The sequence below is a fragment of the Mytilus trossulus genome, chromosome 8 (assembly GCF_036588685.1).
Source record: "Mytilus trossulus isolate FHL-02 chromosome 8, PNRI_Mtr1.1.1.hap1, whole genome shotgun sequence".
NCBI classification, from domain to species: Eukaryota; Metazoa; Mollusca; class Bivalvia; order Mytilida; family Mytilidae; genus Mytilus; species Mytilus trossulus.
In genome coordinates, this window is record NC_086380.1 from 44,181,104 (window position 1) to 44,204,906 (window position 23,803).

The 23,803-nt window shown below is 32.1% G+C and overlaps 1 protein-coding gene across 3 annotated transcripts; it reads right to left on the minus strand.

Moving 5' to 3' along the window:
- Positions 1 to 567: 567 nt before the first annotated feature.
- LOC134680993 (solute carrier family 13 member 2-like) lies at positions 568 to 23,367 on the minus strand. 3 transcript variants are annotated; one of them, XM_063540321.1, is made up of 15 exons: positions 22,979 to 23,367; positions 18,035 to 18,184; positions 17,350 to 17,465; positions 14,434 to 14,579; positions 13,495 to 13,515; positions 12,433 to 12,577; positions 11,263 to 11,430; positions 10,423 to 10,557; positions 9,050 to 9,133; positions 8,136 to 8,246; positions 5,184 to 5,290; positions 4,817 to 4,929; positions 2,964 to 3,125; positions 1,830 to 1,967; positions 568 to 1,259 (listed from the first exon to the last, which is right to left on the minus strand). In XM_063540321.1, exons 1-15 carry the CDS (start codon positions 23,090 to 23,092, stop codon positions 1,119 to 1,121), a joined length of 1,851 nt encoding a protein of 616 aa, XP_063396391.1. In that variant the 5' UTR covers positions 23,093 to 23,367; the 3' UTR covers positions 568 to 1,118. The 3 variants fall into 3 exon arrangements, with proteins under 3 accessions (XP_063396391.1, XP_063396392.1, XP_063396393.1); XM_063540322.1 differs by having other exon boundaries at positions 11,263 to 11,415; positions 22,979 to 23,366; XM_063540323.1 differs by lacking the exon at positions 13,495 to 13,515 and having other exon boundaries at positions 22,979 to 23,366.
- Between the last annotated feature and the right edge of the window lie 436 nt (positions 23,368 to 23,803).

Sequence of the window (23,803 nt, forward strand, 5' to 3'; positions counted from 1 at the left end):
GGCGGATATAGAAATATCAATTTATTATTCAAATTTCCTTTTTTTTAAATGTAAAGAAAATGATTTTTTTTTGTGGTGGTCATTAAACTTTTGGCTTTAAGTTATCCTCAAACCCACTCATTCCATCATGTTGCAAATGTTTCAATATAACAATTCCGGTAAAATAATGACGACAATTTCAAAGATGAGTCATCATTCCATTTCTTCGATGTAGAGTTTTGGATTTTTTATCTTTTGAATTCTATCACATTGTTATTTCTGCACCTTTTATATAGTTTTTCTAATTGTCTTAGGTTGATAGTTGTAACTTCTATATCATTTGGCCTCTGGTACACAGTTTGTCTCATTGACAGTCATACATTCAGATCTAAATCATATCTGTCTATGTGTTCTCAAGGGGTAAATGGTGATTTTATTATCTTTTTTATTTTTCACTGTTGCTAGAAAGTGAGTTGAAAATAAGTTTAAACTTGAAACCTGGCTTTAATGTCAAGATTTCTTGATGTATTGCATATACTTTTTTTTTGTATAATTTAGTTTATTGAACTAAACAGTAAAAAAGAATAACATAGTCAAAGAAGCACATTAAAATGTGGTCATGTTAACAGGCTCGTTGTGTAATAAAATAAAATACATATTTATTATATTTTGATCTTACTTCCAATACATATGATAGACAATAAAACAGATCAAACTCAATATATATGAGCAACGAGTCCACATTCTTTCAGCAGCATTATGCCTTACAATGATGAAGAGCAACATAAATTTGCTCAGTGGGAAGCTTCATGGTTGCAAAATATATTTTTTACTATCAGAATAGATCAAATTAATTTTTACATGCGTAAAATTATTAATTCTGTCTTTGTATCGTACAAATTTCTGATAATCACTTACAAAATATGATATATCATAATAAGCATATAGTAAACTTATATCCATAATGGCATCTGTCTAGTCTTGGTATTATATTTGAAGATTTCCGTTCAATTACCAATTTGATTTAATCACCAATCACAGTTACTTTTTGGAAATATCTGGTAAGCATATTTTGAGCAAACAAAGATCTATATACTTTGTTTTCAAAGATGGTATTGATCATAATGTCTTTGTTGATTTCATATACACGTAGAATTCACGCCTGTGTTGTTGAAAATACTAGGAACCACGTCCAAATTGAAGATAGGGATAGCCCATGTATTCACAGCCAGAGTAAGAGCCAATATGGCGACGATATTCATCACGATACCGGCTGATGCCTGAAAAAGAAGATGAAGATAAAATCAAAATACTAGGTAGAAATGATTTAAGAATCTTATTAATCTCGAATATAAATTGTATAGTAAAACGCTGCTCAGTTGAACCAGATCAAACAACTGAATAATATTTCCATATGAGCCTGAATCTTTTAACTTACTCAAAAAGACCGCTTAATTGCTCAAATCAAGATGTTAACCGTCATGTTTTTAAACATTTAACCTCTTCGATTCAGAGAAAAATTATTTTTGAAAAATCCGCAATCATTCTCGAAAAATAAATCTGACAGCGGTGTTTCCCCAATTAAGAATAAAATAAGAGTCGTTGCAAAATGATACATAATGAATTAAGCAGTAGAAGGGGTAATGTTTTATTATCCATTTTCTAATTCTGATTCGTGCGTTGTTGACGTACTAAGTTTTAAATAATTTTTTATGATCTGATTCATATAAAAAAGCATTTACATTAGATGCAACGAAACTTAATTTACTTGATCAGGTATCATCAAAATGAAGGTCAATTCGATCAGAAATTTGTACGATACAGAGACAGAATTTATATAAAAGTCTTACCATATCAGGAATACGTAAAATTCCAGTCGAAAACACAATGGCATTAGGTGGTGTTGCCACTGGCAACATGAAGGCAAATGAACAGGCAATGGCTGATGAGATCATCAAATATAAAGGATTCTTGCCCAGCGTCAATGCCTGTAAGAAAAGTGATTGAATCATTGAAATAATTCACTGACAAAAACGAATTACAAATGAAATTTAAAGAACATATTTAGTCCGTAGCGAAGTCAAATATTGAACATGAATGTATTGTTTAACAAAACGCTTTTCAATACGCAAATCATATCAGAGATCATAAGTAATTTATAAAAATCGAGCAATTTGTTTTTCCGTTTAAATCTGATTTTTTTTATTTTTCATTCTTTTTTAAAGCTAACAACAGCATTTCGGTGACCTACAAAGTTATTATATCTACCCCCATTTGCTCTCTAGTTGACAGTTGTCTCAAGGGATTCATACCAAATCTCCTTCTTTCTTAATTAAGTGTAAACAAAAGAAATTCTTTAAATGCATAGATGCATGCTAGAATGTAGGAACCTTACTAATCTACTAATTTAATTTTATTAATTACCAAATTGGATTCAAAATATATGAACAGATTTGATTTTTTTCTTCTTCTGATATTGAAAGTGTATTTCTTCTCATAAATTTCAAGGAATATGGGCAGATGCTTATTAAATATCAAATAAAAAGTGCAGATTCCTAAAAGTAGTCGCCAAAAATATCCCGCAAGTAATATTTACGGGTACAATATTCAAATCTAAATCAATTCATTTTTTTTATTAGCTTTCCAACTTCCGAAAAAAAAGAAAGCTGTCTAAAATTCTGGTTGAAGTTAGATTGGAATTGGCATTTTTTGTAGCACTGTTGGAATTATTCTAGATCTAGGTTAACTAAACAATAACTATTGACGAAACAATATAGAAATATAGCAAAAGGATTCATAAATTCATAATGTTTAAATTTCTGGACTCTCCTTTTGACCTTCCGAATATCTTTTAACAAAATAAATTCCGAGTGTTGGTCTTCAAATTTTGGACAAGGGAAAATTTGGCTTTAAATAATGATTTTTGCAATGTTTAATCTACTCAAATAGTTTATTAAGACAATTGAATACTTATAAATATATACCAGTTCGGCCATGATTGGCATTAATAAAGTAGCTGTTGCACTGTTGCTTGTGATTTCTGTAGCTCCAGCCACAATCAAACAAATGATGAGATTCATTACCCATATATCCATGTGACTAAATACCCTCAGACTACAACCAACCATCTTTGATAGACCTGAACTCTAAAACAAAAATGAAAAGAACTCATCTTGTATGCGATCAAAGCGCTTTTCTAGATTTGCCGTCATCAGGAACTTTCTAAACAAAATATATGAAAGCATACGAAAATAATGTTCTCAAACTTCATTACCAACTATTTGAAGGCTAGGGTGTATAAATAAAGAAACATGTTTAAATTTAAAATTAGCGAAAAAGACCATCTAGAATATCATATTTTGTGTGAGATATAAGTACTTCATCTGCAGGTCCTACTTGAATTGTGCTACATACCTTTTAGACGAAAAATATTATCACCTGAAAAACTGACGACATCTTTTTCGTTGGTAAATATATGTGTTAATTTTATTTATATACCTATATGGAGTTTTTTTCTTTTTCAGAATCAACCCGGACGGAACCATGTTTCAATGATATATGCTCCAAGGCATAAAATAATAACCTGTGTGAGGTCATTATTTTCCTTGATAAACATGCAATCTATGATTGACTTCGAAACCTTATTCGTTTAATAGTTTTTTGTTGCCGATTATGAAATTTATATTTCAAGGTTAAATCGATGATAGATGTAAAAGGAACCGCATTGTAGTCCCGCATTTTAATTTTAGAAACATATAACGTGAAGTATTGTTAATTCATCGCTACAATAAAGAAACATTATGATATACAATGTATGGATCTTGTCTGTACACAAGGTTTGATTATTTGTAATATCTTAAATTTTTCACTTATTCTTACAACATTTGTATAAATTTCAAGATTATAAAAAAACCGGGTTTTTTTTCTAAAGTGAACATTGATTGGTTAAATATTTCTCAGTTATGTCCTGTGTTTGAATTTGTTTGTTAGCTTTTTGGTCATGAATGTTTGTCGCTTATATTTAATTAACTGTGCATTTGACTCAGATATCGCAGATCAAATTTATTCGTTCATTCTGTAATCATACGTTTTTTGATTGAGTTAAGTCTGCTAATTGATATTTTATCGTATGTTTTTCTATGTTGTGATGTTATGCTAATGTTTCAGAAAAAGGGAGAAGGTTTGGATCCATTAAAACGTTTAATCCCGCTGCAAATGTTTGCACCTGATCTGATGTACAGTAGTTGTCGTTTGTTTATGTAATATATACGTGTTTCTCGTTTTTCGTTTTGTTTTTATAGATTAGACCGTTGGTTTTCCCGTTTGAATGGTTTTACACTAGTAATTTTGGGGCCCTTTATAGCTTGTTGTTCGGTGTGAGCCAAGGCTCCGTATTGAAGGCCGTACTTTAACCTATAATGGTTTACTTTTTAAATTGTTATTTGGATGGAGAGTTGTCTCATTGGCACTCACACCACATCTTCCTATATCTATGTCAGATGAATTTTAATGTAGACTTTCATAAAATAAATATTTAAAAATTATTTATAAAATAATATTTAACATGTTCGTGTGTAAGATTTTAAAAATCTAATTGAGTCAAACTGAATAGGTTGATTGATTTTTGGTTGCTTGCTTAACGTCCAGTGGCAAATATCAGGTCGGTCTTTCATTTGATCAATCCTGACACCTCTCGGTGTGTTCTACGACAAGAAAAACCTTAAAAAATACATTATCTATAACAGGTATCAGTCTTGATATGTTTCATTATCATTATTTTGATCACTCGTGTAAACAAAATCTGTTGTGAATTGTTAAGAACCTTAATATAACTTACAGAACTTGCGTCTGCTAAAGCAAAGCCTCCTCCAAGAAGAACAATCACACCCCAAGGTAACTTATGTACAACTGTATCCCAATTCAGAATGGGTGTGTAGGACGGTTTTACATCTGCAATGCAGTAGGAGATATATATGACACACATACTTGTATAAACTATGGTATAAATAAATACAAATTAACAACAACTATAAAATTGTTCAAAAATACAACACGTTTCTGTTTTACTTGAGCAAACTCCGTATGTTTTATATGCCATAGATTTCGACACTTTTGTATTAAAAAAAGACCTGCGATACAATTATAAATATAAGTATAACATGCACTTGACAGATAATTAAAAAAAATCAGAAATCATTATTTACCTTCCGATTTTATGAAACAGAATATATTCGGCACTGATTTTGGTAATACAAAAAGACATATAGCAATCAACATCGCTGCTGTGGAATCTCTAGCAAAGGGTTTACCACTGTTGAAAGAAATATCAACATAAAATCATATAGATACATAGAGCTTACTTTTCATAAAGGAAAAATGGAAATCTGTAATGGATGGTTAGATACATCATTATATCAAAATATTCTATTACCTACAGAAATTTCAATAATAATTTCAATACTATACAGAACGATAGCTATTTAATAGCTTCCTTTATATTCATAACAATACGAAGACACATTTGGAAATATTTCTACTGAGATGAACTGTTCATGTGTTACTGAATTCATTCTACTTAAAAATTTAATGTGTTCATTTTTATTCTCGGTAAATTGGATTATTTTAGATAATAATTTACACACCTGCGTTATAAAAGGTATTATGGAATACTTCGAATTTACCTACGAGAAAGTGACTCATCGACAGAAACAACCAGGAATTCTAGAAGGTAATACAAAGTCTTCAAAACAACAGATAGGTGTCTTTTAGATATGAATAATGAGTCTTAACGGAATAGTACATCAACTAAACAGAAATTTTCTAAGATTCTACTTCAAATGCTAAACAAAATATTTAAGGTATGACACAATAAGACAACCAGTAACACAGGCACGCGCATATGTTGCAGGGTTGAACTAGTTTGTTTGGAGATCTTTGATATAGAAATGCATGTATAAAGCATTTTCAAATTCTCAGTTATAACTGTTTTCCTCATTAAGCTTACAGTCGATCGATAGATATAATATCATTGGCCAATTAATTGATATATTTACGATACTGCAAATAAGTGATTTGTTTTTAAAAGTCTGATATAAATATACTCTTTTATTAAAGAAATTCAAGTTCAACCGGATATAATATTTATAATGAATGGCAAAATGTTTTTTTTTAAGATTCACAGCTGGTCAAAGACGCATTTAGACGAGTTGTACCCAGAAAAGTACATACAATCAATACATTCTAGCTGAAAAAACACTTCCTTGAAACTAAAATAACTGTGTTATAGATATAAAAAGAACTCATATAAATGACTGATAGAAAAGAATTATCCTTAAAAATACAATATTTATCAGCTTGGTAACTGCTTAAAAGTCAGCTTTACGAAATAAAAAATTGACGTTCTCTATCACTGCATGTTGTTCGTTTTTTAACGAGAGTATCATAAGACTAACAGTCAGTGCTTCGAAACAAACACGACTTATAATATACCTATCTAAAATTCACTGCTTAAAATTTAGAATATAATCTGATCTTTTAATTCCAACAGGCGAAATTGACATCAGTTTAATTTTGCTATTTTATGTTACTTTTTGAAATAAATAATTTCAAATATTCATGCAAGGAATGTATACGTTCTATGCTTTCATTTTTATTTATCTTTTAGGTTTCCTGGTGAACGTTAAACTAGAAAAGCGCATATGTATCGTTACAGTTTAACTAGAAACTCAGTTCTTAACTTCGTTGTTGATTATGAATGTGTTTAAAGACAATAATAATCAAAACCAACGAGTAAACAAAGATTCACAAAACCAAAGGACATTTACATCAACATTTATAAATAACAATTAAGAAACAACACGAACTCTACTAAAACAGGGTGTTAATATTAGAAAATTGTCAGTGACTGCCGTTGGAAACTAGAATTGTCATTTTACCGAATGTAACTGTTATACTGATTGTGAATTTTCATTGCTGTGCGGCGTGTCTCGGTGTTTTGTACACCAAACATTCATGGATTTATTCTTGATGTTGTTGGTATGATTTCCGTTGGATAATCTGTTATATCTAATATCGTTTGTAGTCAAAATAATTTAAAAAAATGCATTTCCATACAATAATTGTAATGAAAATTGTTTTGACGAATATTTTAAAATAATTGTATAAAATTCGAGATTGCATGTTAGTTACGTAAGCACGTCATTTTTCTTGATATCTTGTAGGGTTTGGTGAAATATGTTCTTTATTGTTTTGTGGATTGCATGTTGTGTCGACAATTATATTGTTTGTTGTGCATCTCTCGGATATGAATGTTCTTGTCTATGTGTTTGTGCTGTATTGCAGTCACATAGAAGCGATAATTTTTTCAATTCTCATAAAACGGTAGGTTTAGCATGCATTACATCAAATTCAACCCACCATATTTTCTTTAATAAATGTCCTGTACTAATTCAGGAATATGACAGTTGTTATCAAACAGTTTGTTTCTACGTATGTTGGCGTTTGTGTTTGTTGCTCTTCGGTATTCCTCTTGTTCCTTTGATTTCCTCTTACAGTTGATATGTTTCCATCATGTTTGGTTTATTGCCCGGATTTGTTTTTATAATCGATTAATGACTTTTGAACACCGGTATACTATTGTAGTCTTAACTGAAAACCAACTTATTTTCGCAAGCGATATATTTTCGCGACTTTCGCGAGTAGAAAAATAACGCATATTTGTCAATCTTAGATCGTTCCTTACTCTATTTCTCTTTAAGTTAATTTGAAAATTATGAAATTAAACCAACGCGAAAAGTGATAGAGAGGGCTTAACGCGAAATAAATTATCTTTGAAAATAAGTTGGTTTGCACTATTTGATATTGTTTCCATTTAATGCAGTCACATCTTCTAAAGAATTAGGACTAAGGACGAGAAAGGCATGACAAAGTTTTAAACATGTTTACTTTTATATTTTTAAAGTTTGGTTTCTATTTTATTGACAAACACCATGCATTTATTTGTATTTCAAATACATTGCTTCTTTTAATGAAAGACAATTACTTAATGTGTTTAATTCTCTATTCATTCAGATTATATTAATGGAGTAGTTGTAGACATTGAACGTTTGTCTTAATTATTTTTCTCTCGATTACATAAATACATATTGTTAACTTACTCTTTATCTAGATGAAATAAATATGCCCATCCTCCCATTCCTGGAATATCTCGGAATATCCACAACATAGCTAAGCATATAAAACAAATCAAAACAACAACTTCCCCAAACCTGAAAACAATTTATTGTAAAATAAACGAAAACTGTTCATAAGAATATACATCAAAATTATCTGACATTGTCCATAATCGAGGGCTATTAACAACTTAGTCTTGAATGTTAAAGAATGATGTAAGATAGACAATCCAGATATATTTAAATGAAACACACCATATCTTATTTGTATTTTTCAATATCACAAATATGGTACTTTAGTTGTTACACATAATCTACATGTTTTAAACCCAAAAAATTATACAAGAAAAAAACCTTGACGAAAGGTTTTAATTTCTCAGCTGTTCACCTAATCTAGTTAAGATAGTAAAAACGAACTTAGTTGACGTTTTATGCTTAGGTTAAGAAATCTGTCATTATCATAAAACTGAGGGGAAAGAAAATTATTTTTTTCTTATGACTGCAAAACTTTGCACACGTTTTCAAGGTTTTTGTAAATTTTTGGTATATCAATCAATTCATTCTGTTAAAAGGAACCAGGTAGCGTGTGTTATTTTGCGTTTTCACCCGTTTTATTATGAACACATTATTACAATCCCTGGGTCAAGACCATATCCGTCTTAGACAACCTTTTATCACTGAGAGTTCATAAGCCTAGCTGTTAGCATTACTTTGCTGACATGATATACTTTTTCTGTAAATACTTCGGAAAACCGTTCTTTTCTATCCTCAGTAATGTGTGACCGTTTGACAGATTTAGCAAAGCCTTTTGTATTAATTGGTTTTTAATGCTCTGTAAGAACGTTAGTCTTTGGCCTATGTAGGCGTTTATCGTGAGGTCTCCGGGAAATCAAACTTACGTCACTCTTCCAAGTTTCTTGCGTTCATGTTTGATAGCCGACTGAATTGCTGCTGTCCTCACTGCGTCTGTTTTTCGTATACACCTGGATAATAAAAGAGCACTGCTGACTTTGTTCCCAAATAATAAGACTGTTACGAGTAATGCGTCTCTTTTCTAATCTTTTGTCCTTAGTAAATCATATATATAAGAACAATAGTTTTCATTGTGTTTTATATTGAAAACATAAGAAAATATCAACATCTATAGATGCAAAGGCTTTTCAAAATATGTAACAAAATGTATAATTTTTTATATAAGACCACTTCATGAAACCCATTTGAAGATTTGTTTCTGATACCCTTTTCGACTTCAGGAATTTTAATATGTGTTTTACTTAAAGTGCATATGATTTAGAAAGGTAAAGAAGTTAATTTGTGCTCACGTAAAACTGATTGTAATCTCTCCAAAAGTGTTCATGGTTGTTGTTGACCTCCTTTATATATTGTATTATATTAATTAAAGGCTTGGAAATGTAACTAAGATAGATATATTTTAAAATTAACTTTAAGAAGGTAGAACTTGGTCAAGGGAAGTAACTCTTAAAACCCACCGTTTCGTATTTTCAACACTAAAGTTTAGATTTTAAGCCTCTAATAAACAGATAGATATAGGAAGATGTGGTGTGAGTGCCAATGAGACAACTCTCCATCCAAGTAACAATTTAAAAAGTAAACCATTATAGGTAAAAGTACGGCCTTCAACACGGAGACTTGGCTCACACCGAACAACAAGCTGTAAAGGGCCCCAAAATTATTAGTGTAAAACCATTCAAACGGGAAAACCAACGGTCTAATCTATATAAACAAAACGAGAAACACGTATATATTACATAAACAAACGACAACTACTGTACATCAGATTCCTGACTTAGGACAGGTGCAAACATTTGCAGCGGGATTAAACGTTTTAATGGATCCAAACCGTCTCCCTTTTTCTGAAACAATAGCATAACATCACAACATAGAAAAACACACGATAAAATATCAATCGGCAGACTTAACTCAATCAAAAAAACGTATGATTACACAATGAAGATTATTTTAATTATGGTTCAAAATTAGCTTGATAAAACGTGCTATTAAAAACTTACTACTGAATTAGTGGATCACCTCCATTAACTATGTATGCACCCATAAAAATGAATGTCTTAAATATTATACTAAATACATAATATTATCTCTTCCGACCATATGCCATGGGGTTTGTAGGTTGTCAAAATTCAAATAAAGCAACGTAAACATGTTTTTTTTTAGTTGAGTTGAAACCTTGAAATGTCCATCCCATAACATGCTTCGCTTGTCTTGCAATCGTATACTACAACATTATACTCACAGTGATCGCAGGAAAAATAACTGTAACCATATCCAGCTCAACAGCAATATAACGATCGACAGCGGAAAAGCAAATCCCATCCAATTAGCGAATGTAATACCAGAGTCTGACCCGGGTGATCTTTTATCGAAGATTCTAAAATAAAAAGAATCAACTTGCCATAATCGCTCGACATAAGTTTGTTATTTGGTTGAAAAAAGAAAACAGCAGTAACAGAAGTGTCTAGTAGATGGAAGTCTAATGAAATATCCTGTTGGTTTTCAAAACAATATTCACTTCAATTTCAGAGGAAATTGTTCCAATCACAAACATATTATTGTCCTTAGTGGCCATGATGTACGTGCTATCAGAAAAAAAAAGTAAGGACAGTTTGTAGCGGTCCTTCTTCACATGATTCCTGTCCATTATATTTCACATTGACTGAGTTTTCAGAGAAAAAGATGAGTGTGTAATTTTTTAATTTGTCTGCTGATTTCCAATTTGTATTAAGGTCGTAGCTATTTTTAGGAGATTTTGGACTTCAAGTACAATAAAAACCACAACAGTACCCTTTTTCATGCCAATCCTACTTATTTTATTATCATGCTTAAACTATATATAATTAATATTTTTCTGTGAAAAAAACTATGTGAATTAAGTTTTTATACTTCTAGTATATTGAACTTTTGATGTAGTTTCAAAGATTCATCGCTAGCAATCGTATATTCACTTAAAGACGTTGTTATAGGTTTTAAGCACCGAATTTTAGTGTACCAGTGTATGATTTTCATACTTTTTCATCGATCATATCGTAGTCATTTTTAGACCACACAATGGAAAGAGCACACTTATTTAACTTACTCATTAGCTTGTCCCTGTAATATCAGGTTTGGTGGAGTACCAGTCAGTGTAGCAATACCTCCTGCATTTGCACCATATGCAACGCCAAGTGCCAGTCCTTTTCCAAACAGTCTCAGTTCACTATTCTCTGTACTTTTCTCGTCTTCTAGCATACTCAAAATAGAATTCCTTATAAAACCAAAGTGTTCAAAGTTGCTTGTTGTACATGTTGTCTATTTGTGATAGACAGACAATTGCCAAGAGTTGCCACTGATGCATCTGTATTTATTTCATGTTTTTTTATGTTGTATCATTGACGTATTGTCCATATTTCCTTATATATATAACAATAACTGTCATCGAATTATGTTTATCATTTTAAGTTCTACTGAAGCTCATTGCTGAATTCATATGTATTCTGAAAGCTAATATTGATTGCTTGGATTTAGCAAAACGGACCATTCGTCTTGAATATCTAATCGCATGAGTCTTACACTCCTGTTATCAGTTTCATATTCTTTCTTACTATAGTCGTAATATTTAATGTGAAACAGATTAGAGATTCCTGGTGGATTTTTTCTTTCTTTTTTTCCCTTTTTCTTACTTTCTTTCTTTTCTTTTTTTGTTGTTAAACTGTTTGGTTGCTGTCTCACATACATTTTTAGGTGTCATCAATGCTGCGTATTTTTTTGTTTTACAAATACAATACTTACGTTTGCTGTACGTCTGTTTTATCATTGGATTCGAATTGTATTGTGCCTCAACAGATCAGATAGACATTTATGAAAGATCTATTTATTTTTCATACTAAATGAAAACTAGACTTATAATGGAAGACTGACGTTTAAGACAAAAATATGTAAAGCTCATTTACCCATTGCAAGTTATTCCTTCCATTAACAAGAATTGCGCCCATAGTACAGAGCTGCCGCATCCCTACTATCATCTTCTATTTTCAATTGACCGTGAAAAGGGGGGAAAACCTCTTATTTGGCATTAAAATAGAAAAATCATATCATAAGGAACATGTGTACTTAGTTTCAACAAGAAAACATAATGCCCATAAATGGGGCATAAAAATAGAGCAAATTATCTTACTTTACCACATATACTTATTATTTTTCAAAATAGATACACATTGCTCTAAAACTGATACTATTGATTTCATATTTGATTTTTCATAATTATTACCATGCTGCAGAGTCGTTGCCGAGAGAAATTTGTGTGTCTGTTGGTACAGAAAGCATCGCGCCATTTTTAATTTTCCCCTCGATTGGATTCGCCGATATCGAATCACTGGTTTGTATCGTTGGATTGTCTGACTCGTCTGAAACATCTATAAATAGATAAGGAACTTGTCACTGACAAATTTCCAAACACATAAAGTTTACTTCAAATGAATAAACAGAAAAAAATTGCCAAATACAATTTGAGTTGTTTGATTTTTAAAATTAATGATTTTTTATTTTATTCTTTTTTTAAGCAATAACTTTTATAGTGTTGTACGTAACTCGTAAGTCATGGAAAAGTAGCACCATTGATTAAATAAACTAAGTCGAAAGAACATATTAAATTAATAAGATAATTTATTGGTGCCAACATAAACATGCATGTGTATTCACATTAAAAGTTTACTGGAAATATATAAATGAAAATATATAATCATACTCAAGTTAAAACAAATACAAAGAAAGGATACAGTCAAAACCAATATAAAAAAAAACCCTTAGTGTTTTAAAAAGAAAAGACAACATTCAAAAATTAAAAGCCCAATGTATACAGGAAAGATTAAGCTTAGAAAAATTGTCCATTTTTTTTTTGAAAAAAATGAACAATGCGAAGCATCATCACCAGATATAGGTTCCCCCGAAGCAAAGTGAAAAAAATTGTGAAATCAGATAAGGCCAAATTCTTCTTATTTATTTATATTCTACGTTTTGTTGAAAAGTAAAGTGGTGTGATATTGCTGAGACAGATCTCTCCTGAACTGGACAGATTATTCAGCAAAAGACTTTCCAAATCTAAACGGAGAACATGAACACCAAAATTAGAAAAAAAATATTAGTAGTATTAGTTCGTACAGTTATATACAGAAATGAAATCGTAATAGTTTTCTAAGTCAAAGATAAAGAAGATTATGAATAACGTGTAGATAATTATAGATATAAAAGAAATAAAAAACGAAATAATAGTATAGTGGTGAAATGTAACCAATAAAGATGAAGTGTTAACACCCATCCACCATCTTCTTACCTTCCAGTAACAGTTTGTGTTCTAAAAATTGAAATGAGCACATCAAAATAACTCTAAAAAAAACTTCGACTTTCCAAAGTAGTGTGGATATTTAGCAAAAAGCCCTTAGGCACATCCAAGATTAATCATACAGCATAAATTAATGTAACAAACTTGACCATACTGAGTATATGAGAAGGTCATGAGTGATCTTCAGAACTATGTTTGATTCTAGTTACAATTTTAAACAAGTGTTTTTTTGAAACATGTGGAGGCTATATTGTAACTTATCATAGAAGTCGATTCTCCCATTTGGTTATTTGTGTTTTTGTTGTCGTATTTTCTACAGTGACAAAACTATTGGAAAGACATAACATATTTAGACAAAGTAGTATCATAATATATATCAATGCAGTCGAAAGGAAGCAAACAGTCTCAGCTCGAAAAGGCATAAAAAGAGGACTTCATAATCATAATATCAAGCAACCATTTTTTTAATCATGATATAAAAATATCTTTATTTTCGGACAAAGCAGGTATCCAATACACCTCGTTTTCGTCGTAGATATCTGCAGAACAATGCGCTTCTTCCAAATGCAAACTGTTTCGTTAGTTTTCATAAGCACTACTGATTATGTAGTAAATAGCTATCAAAGGTACCAGGTTTATAATTTAGTACGCCAGACGCGCGTTTCGTCTACATAAGACTCATCAGTGACGCTCATATCAAAATATTTATTAAACGAAACAAGTACAAAGTTGAAGAGCATTGAGGATCCAAAATTCCAAAAAGTTGTGCCAAATACGACTAAGGTAATCTATGCCAAGGATAAGAAAATCCTTTAGTTTTTCGAAAAATTCAAAGTTTTGTAAACAGTTAATTTATAAAAATCACCACATTATTGATATTCATATTGACTACTGGGCTGGTGGTAGTAAGGTGCATAACGGCATACATACCTTTAGCTCCTTCCAACCTTATTCTGTTAGCCTCTCTTATCTGAGTCATAACTGCTTGGATTATCGGAATCATCATAGATGTCGCTGCCGTATTACTGATCCACATCGACAGAAACCATGTTGGTAGCATCAGTCCCAACATTAACCTAAACAATATTTATATATTACTGATCCACATCGACAGAAACCATGTTGGTAGCATCAGTCCCAACATTAACCTAAACAATATTTATATATTACTGATCCACATCGACAGAAACCATGTTGGTAGCATCAGTCCCAACATTAACCTAAACAATATTTATATATTACTGATCCACATCGACAGAAACCATGTTGGTAGCATCAGTCCCAACATTAACCTAAACAATATTTATATATTACTGATCCACATCGACAGAAACCATGTTGGTAGCATCAGTCCCAACATTAACCTAAACAATATTTATATATCACTGATCCACATCGACAGAAACCATGTTGGTAGCATCAGTCCCTACATTAACCTTAACAATATTTAAATATAAAAAATGGCAAAAGTCAATACAAACACAGGTAAATTATTATGTCTATCTATGCACCATTGAGGTGAGCATATGCAAAGGACACTGTATGACTGTCAATGTATAAGGGACACATGTTATAACTTTTTTAAATGCAAAAAGCTTCAAGTGATCTTTTCACCTTTAAGCCCCAGTCCAACTAGACCACGATCGCACCGCGCTCACCGCGATTTAAAATAAATTTAGATCGTGGTGAGGTCGCGATATGAGCGGCATGAACATGTTAATTTTCGTTGCTTTCACGATGCTACTACGTCCTAATTACGCTTCTACAACGATCCCGCTACGATTAAACCACGTTCTCACCGCGCTTATTCTGCGACCTCACTACGCTTATAAAGATCTTTATACGCTCTTCACGTTCTCACTACGACCATACCACGAGTTATCCGATTGCAACACGATCTTACTGCGATTATAGCACGTTCTTACCACGATTATACTACGTTCATACCGCGATCTTACTACGTTCTCAGCAATACCGTCAATATCGTGTTTCATATCAATATAGTTCCATTCCTTCTATTTCTGATTAAAACGGAGATTTCTTGGAAACATTACAGTCATGCCACCAAAATCTACTAGAACACGTGGGCGTGGTGGTAGTGGTTGATGTAGTGGCAGAGGCAAAGGGAGCAAAGTATGAACATCATACTAAACTCCAAATAGTACACACGAAACTAAAATTTAAAATAGTACTAACAAAAGACTAACAAAGGCCAGAGGCTCCTGACTTGGGACAGGCGCAAAAATATTGGGGTTAAACATGTTTGTGAGAACTCAACCCTCCCCTATACATCTAGCCAAAGAAGAAAAGTAAACGCATAACAATACGCACATTAAAATTCAGTTCAAGAGAAGTCCGAGTCCAATGTCAGAAGATGTGACTAAAGAAAATAAACAAAATGACAATAATACATAAATAACAACAGACTTCTAGCAGTTAACTGACATGACAACTCCAGATTTCAATTAAACTGATACTATACACATAAGTAGTATAATATCAAGAGATGTCGGAACGACCAATCAAACCTAAATTACAACCTATTGCTGCTCCATAAAGCTCAAATGACGATATTTTAGTGAACGTTAGAAGAGATGACACAGATGTGTCAATATATATAGGACGATGTGGTATGAGTGCCAATGAGACAACTCTCCATCAACGTAAAAATCTATAAAAGTAAACCATTATAGGCCAAGGTACGGCCTTCAATACGGAGCCTTGGCTTACACCGAACAGCACGCTAATAAAGGGTCCCAAAAAAATACTAATGTTAAACCATTTAAACGGGAAAAACCAACGGTCTAATCTATATAAAAACGAGAAGCATGGTTGAGCCGTTAGAGCAAATGGATAAATACATTCAGACAAACAAAATCTAGGGAGTTTTTTTTTATATATTTTATGTGAAAATGACAATGAAAATGATGGTCGTAGTTTGAACGTAATAAGGTCGTGAGAAGAGCGTGATGAGGACGGCAAGGGCGTGCTAGAATTGTACTATGGTCGTGAACAGCGTGGTAAAGTCGTAGTGGTAGCGTAGTTGGGTCGCGGTGAGAACGTGATGGTCGTAGTAAGGTCGTGATAACGTCCCTGTGAGATCGTAGCGCAATATCTCCGAATAGAATCCCGCTTTCGCTACGCTCTCGCTACGATTGTACAGCGACCTTTGCGATCTTACTACGATCTTAGTGCGCTCTCACTACGCTTCTACTACGACCTAATTTCGCCACGACCGCACCACGATTGTTTTGAACATGTTCAAAGTTGGCCACGCTCTTCGCGATCTTGAAGACCTCATCACGACCGTGGTACGACCTTACTGCGACCTACACGATCGTACCACGATCATCAAAATTTGCATTTTTTTCACAGATCGTAGTGCGATCGTGGCCTAGTGGAACTGGGGTATTACTGAAAATATTTAATAATGACAATATTACCTATTCCTGGAAAGGACAAAACGCAAGTGTATCAATAAACACGAAGAAGTGAGCTTGAGATTAAATTGTTTGGAAGTGACCAAAAGACAGCCAATAGTTTAAGCAAGCAATCAAAAACTACACAACATCTCTCAACAGTTATATCTAGAGTCTGGTTTTGATTTTTACTATTCCCCTCGTATTGTACATTTTCAAAAAGTATCTTGTATTTCATTTAACATTTATCGTGTTCTAACACTTTTTTCTTCTTACCCAAAAACTATCATACCATGTATACCCTAATACCAATTTGTCAACTGCTTATAATTGACGTTTTGGGGGAAATGCATGTTTATCTTCCTCTTTTAAAAGTCGTATATATGCATATCGTATTTCATCAAAAACGAGTAATATATTTACTTACATATTTGGATTCGATCCCAATATAGATATTATACCCATGGCTATCCTCGTGTGTAGTCCTACTTCCTCTACAGCAACAGCTACTACAAGACCTCCTAAGAACAATACAGTCGTGTCCTAAAACATTGAAATGAAATATATATTAATATGTTTATATGTATACTTAGTCAAATTTTAAGATACCAATCACACTCATTATTGACAGGTAAAACCGTAACGTTCACCACAAAAAGTAAAAAAAAAACAGTTTGTTTTAATGGGTTAAATGATGATAGAGGCAATATAGGTTTTCTGTATTTTTGTTTAAGTCCCTTATGACAACTCAGTGGCGCCAGTAGTGTTTAAACCCTGGATTCATTATAGTGATGTTGAGGAACCACAGTTAGATAAAATTGGGTTTAATACGGATTTTTTTTTTCGATTGCACAAAATATTTTGTGTTATTTTCATATTGACTAACCTGTGTAATAGAAGTTTTATTCGTGATAGTTCATTTTGGTCTTTTGTGGATAGTTGTCTCATTGACAATCATACCACATCTTCTTTTGTATACATGCAGTAAAAACACTACAAGTATATGTATACCATGTATATAAAGTAAAATATTTGCATTACTTTAATCTTTGTGATATTTGAAAACAAAACTAACCAATATGTAAATTAAAGTATAAATGGTTTCAACTTACATTAATGTATTTTGAACATATAGCTCTTGCTGTGGATACACCCAACAAAGGAAAGATAACTGTTGGAAGTAATGCTGTAACCGGTATAGGAAAGGCCTCTGTTAGCCACAGGATAGCCATAACAATCAAACCGTAGGCACATTTTGTCTCCTGTTTAAAAAAAAAAAAAAAATCATTATAAGAAAGAGAGACTAAAACAAAATCATTAGAGTAACTTTCATAATATACATATTGATATAATTTTGACCGTCATAACTTCACATTGGTATCTCAGTCAATGATCGATTGAATTTAAAGCTGAGGATATTTGCATTGGTCTTCTGGTGTAGACCTAAAGCTCTTTTTTTGTTTTGTTTGATTGTCAGGTAGTTGTCTCAAAACTACGTCATCCAGTAATCTCTTATCTCCTATTATTTATAGGTATCAGAACACTCATTTATTTCTAGACAGTTTTGATAAGGTTCTATCAGTTTTAACAAAATTATCTTAAAAAAATTCATCGACAAATTACATTCTATATTTGAGAAAGAAATCATCAATTCTACTAGGATCTGGTCTATGAACCCCTCGCAGGGTAGAGATAATAAAACCCTAAAAATTTTCTATTTCAAAACATTTTTGCAGTTCAGCGGCATTAGTTTTGAAACCTTTTTCTGACGATGGTCCTCGCAAAGATAAGAGAAACAGTCCGAATCCAGCAAGTATCAATTTGAGGGGCTTAATTTATATGATAACCTGAAGCGACAGATGTGCATGTTTGAGAAAATTGCATGAATCCTATGTTGTCGTTTAGTATAGGTAGAACAAAAGATAAAGATAGTGATTTAGATGTATAATAAGATACATTGACCTTAGAACCCTTTGTAACTGTTGTTTTTTGCGATTCTTATTATATCAACGTAATTAATGACAGACATATGCATAATTGTCACTTAGATAGCGTAAACAGCTTTAAATCAACGGCAACACCTTCTTGTCATACTTGTGCATTTTTTTCCATGTTCCAATTTTATGAAATATGGGTAAAAACTATCTGCTATTTCTTTCAAAAAAAAAGTTTCTATAGTTGTATTTCATTTAAATTCTATTCAAATCTTTTTTATAATGAACTCTAGTAAAATATCATCAGATAACTAACAATGTGTTAATATATAACATGCGTTCTCTACTTCGTCCTATTTTTTAAATTGAATAGTTCAATCTCTCATAGTGAAAAAGCGCATAACAGAACACAATTTTGCTGGGAAAGAAAAACGTTCTTTCATTTTAAAATCCCGTGATCTCTCTGAAATGTTATTCGTGCATTCATATTGAAAATGTACAGTAATACCGTATGGCAATCAAAAGCAGGGAAAGACAGACAAAAAAAAGAACAAACTACAATCATCAGAACATTTTACAAAAATTCAAGATAAGACAACGTGATCATATCCTCGACAAACTAGGTAAAATCTCAACTGCAGCGTAATTGATCAGATTTTTTCTGCACTAGTTGCGCCCGTTACGTTGCCATACGTCTCAACTTGACCGATTCCGTACCCTCATCTAAGACCCCGTTCACACTAGGACATTTTTACCGATTTAAACTAAACCGGTTCTCTTTAGATCGGTTTAAGGGCTAATGTGAACGCATTGAATCGATCTTCAATCGGTCTAAACTAAAACACCAAAAGAGGTAGTTTAGTTTGAATTGATCTAAAGTAAACCGATCTTACTTTAGATGTGAACGCATAGATCGGTTTAAACTAGTACGATTGAATCGAAAATAACGTATGCGCATGTGTAGTGGCAAACATATCTAAAAGGTTCGTTGTTTAACCCATAATTCTCTGTTAAAAGACCTTTAAAACAAACTGAAAACATGTTGTCTTCGCCGTAGCATAGATTTGCTTCTTTTCTTCTGCTGATTTTTTCTTTGTAGGAACCGCAGTATTTCCGGCGTCGTGTTGTAACTTCGTTGCTACAGTTATTTTTTTCGATATTAAACGGAAAACTACAATAACACCAGTATCAAAATTTTAACTTGTGATTCAAGAGAAACAATAAATTTATCTAATTTTTTTCCCAAGTGTGTGTATCAGTGTATCAACACATGAATTTTATAAATCATTTCTATTTATATACAGTGTTTACAGTTTTACGGGCAAAAAGGTTAGATCGATTGCGTTTTTAATTGTAGTGTGAACGCAGTGGTTCAGATTAGACCGATAGAGATCGTTATGATTAAAGATAATGTGAACACTAACTGGTTTTATTTAGATCGATTCAGATTAGATCGATAAAAAAAATGCTAGTGTGAACGGGGTCTTAGAAGGAGAGTAGCGGATTTTACCGAGGATTGCCGAATGGTTACGTTGCGTGTGTTGAACTATTTGTAAGGTCATGTCACACTCATTGATCTTTTTGAAATTTTGCATTTAAATAAATATTTTTATAATTGAATGGATTTTTTTCTAAAAATAGATGCATTCTTGTTTAGAACCGAATGCACTTAAAATCACGTAAGTTGCCGCTACATAAATTTCCGCTAGATTGATGAGGCCCCTCATGGGGGGGGGGGGGTCCTAGTAATCACATAATCACCATTTTTTTGCCAATATAATCACATAATCATTAAATATTTGCTTATCTTTAGTAATCAAATAATCATAAACTAAAAATACAGTCCTAGGTAATCAAATAATCATGAAATATTTGGCTTAATAATCAAATAATCATTAAAAAAACGGCCAAGTAATCACATAATCAAAAACCCCATGAGGGCCCTCATTGATATCAAAGTGAAACAATAGTTTTTGATGCAATTCACCATGAGATGTTTTGTGGACACAATATCACATAAAAGACGCAATTCAACTTGCTTGGACAATCGTGTGATGGCGTTACTCATAATTGAAGACTTAGAGCGTACTGTACATAACAGGTGCAAGTACATAGGCGAAGGTTATAAACCTGACATGCATCGCTGACATACAATTACATGTAGATGCATATAAAGGTTGACACAAATATATCATACACAACAATAACGCAGAAAAAATCTTGACATTAATTGTAATGAAGCTGACGATAAGACAACTATCTGCGTCGTTATCTTTGTGTAAGAGGTTAGAAATCTAAGGGTTATAAATACGTAATCTCAATAAGGGTAGCATTGGGTAGTTTTATTGCATTTTTGTTGCACGTGTGTTAAAATATAAGGGTTAACGTTTTACGTAATCTCAAAAAGGTAGCATTGGGTACTTTAAACGCGTTTTTATTGCACATGTATTTTGGGCACGGAAGCCGTAATTCTTCATCTACAACTATATACTGTTGATTTGAGATTTCAGCAAAAGAAATTGTTTGGGGTGGGATGTAAAGAAACTCGTTTGTTTTTATTAAGATCCCCAAAAAATACTATCCTGTTTCTTTATTTTATTGAAAGTGTTCGTATTTATATAAAAGTTCTAAAATAAGTGTAATCTTGACAAACCCGTCCCCGGGGCATATTTCGATGTCCCATAGAAATGTTATACTGAATAATTTTTCTAAACAGTCTGTACACTAGATTGATTGCTACATGTATTTGACTTTTGATACGTTGTGACTTGAATTGAGAGGTGTCTCATACCACATCTTCTCATTTATATTAACATCAAGTAGCGAATTTTTAAAGCATTTGTATTATGACTGGTAGAACATTCTCTTAATGCGTTCCAGTCTTTTTGGGAACAACAATTTAATTTGTGTTTCTCAATATTTACATGTAGTTTACTATGTAGTGTTACGTGGACTGTTGTTCGGCTTCTATTTTGTCAGACTTTGAACTAGCCCTTGGAGGTCTTTTTCATCCTTTTCAATAAAAGTTTAAATATCCAACAAAATATCGACAGTTATCTCGCTTACTACATTGAAAAATATTGATTCTACCACAATACCCACTTGATAAAGATATTTGTTCACACGAGATAGTCAGAGTGTGCAAACAAATCTGTGAAGAAAGGGACAATATACACATTAGAGAAAAATGAAATGACCTCGTGTGCATCTAAAATTTGCATAGCGGTGTATAAATAAAAGGCTTATCAAATACTTAATAAATCACGTGAATACCTATGTCCATTATATGGATCTTTGGTTGTGTGTAAGAAGTGTAAATGGCATTACTTATGTTATGATCTATAAATACCTCATATCATAAGATCATTGTTTCATAAAGAACAAATGTTACAGGACATTCGATCATTGTGTTTGGCAACACATGCTGTATGACCTTCTACGTTTACATACAATCAATTGTATACAAAGTTTCTAGTATAAACAAACAATATTTATGTTTTGTTATTGATTGTTGGTAAATTTTCATCCAGATATAAAGATTTCATTATTACTTACCATTGCATGCTAGTAAAAGAAAAAGATATCTTAACGTCCCCAATTGTCCATATCATAGCTAATTTATATTTGAAATTCGACTATTGTATGATAAACAAATGATAAAAGCAAGTGCTTATTTTAATTATAACTCATGCAGAGTAAACAAATAAAAAAGCTTAAACGACAAGTAGTAAAACAACTTTCCCTTTTTATTATCTAAACAAACAATTAATTAAACTGGACGGTACTATGTATGTGTAAACAAACTCGAACTGTTCATCTGTACATTTGCAGACGGTTTTGCTCTGATATTGAATCCTTTAACGTTTGGGATTTAAAATTTGAATTGTAAGCATCATCTTTTATATTTTTCAAATACCTTTGCTGAAAACGAAATATATAAGTTGCAACACTAAACAGTATATAATATACTGATTTTCTGATAACTATTTTCACATTTTGCCATATCCATTTTAAAATTTGAATACAGACAACAATGGACAACCCATTGTTTACTAAACAAATAATTTAACTGAGCTCCAAAGTATCAAAAATCAAAGGATATATAATGGTGAAATGACTTACCTTGCTGTCTCCGATTGCCAAATTTATTGGTGCAACAAATGCAATGAAAACGATGATAATATTCCTCACTGCCCATAAATTTCGTAAGAACCACGCAACTTTTTCTCGTATCATTTTTAACAAAACACGTGTATTGAATTAAATTAACTGGAACAACTGCGGTCAATAGTTCAACTCTTTGTGCTTATCAATATCGCATGTTGATAGTGTATTGACATTTGTATTTTAAATTCAACACAATAGGTCATGACAAATCGGATAAGCTGTTGTTGATTTTCATTACATAATTACTGCCGAACAAGCACCGTTAGTTCGCTCAATTTTACAGCCCTGCAAATATAGGACGTACACTGTCTGTTGCTCTCGCGTCTGCTGACAGATAGTTATTGGACTGCTCTCCTCAAAAAGTTAACAAAAGTCCTAATAGCTTTCAAATTCCAAATTTAAAAATAAAAAAGAATCTACCACTGTTAAATTGGCTTTAAAAGCTTACATTAAAAGTTAATTCACTGAAAGAATTCTAGCTTCTAGTCAATGAATCTTAATATGCGATCATCGTGTAGCTTTTAAAAGCGAAGAAATTAAATTACAGCAGTTCTGTCACAATCTGACCAAAAACTGTAGTGTTACAAAAGTACTTGCATACATAACATGATAAGAGTTCTTCGAATGCTAAAAAAATATCCACTTAATCAAAAGTCCATATCTCAGTAGGTGCTGAATAAATGTAAGTAACTGAGATTACAGTGTTAAATACTCTATGATGTTTTTTTATATACCCATAATATTATGCATTACAGTACGTAGCCACGTGGTATAGTTTTT

Bases quoted from the DNA above. Each gene is read 5' to 3' on its own strand.
- LOC134680993 (XM_063540321.1), bottom strand. From the start codon at position 23,092: ATGATACGAGAAAAAGTTGCGTGGTTCTTACGAAATTTATGGGCAGTG. The intron at 18,185-22,978 runs GTAAGTCATTTC...TTTTTTAAACAG, and splicing joins TGGCAATCGGAGACAGCAAG to GAGACAAAATGTGCCTACGG. The intron at 9,134-10,422 runs GTGAGTATAATG...TTTATTATCCAG, and splicing joins TTATTTTTCCTGCGATCACT to GTGTATACGAAAAACAGACG.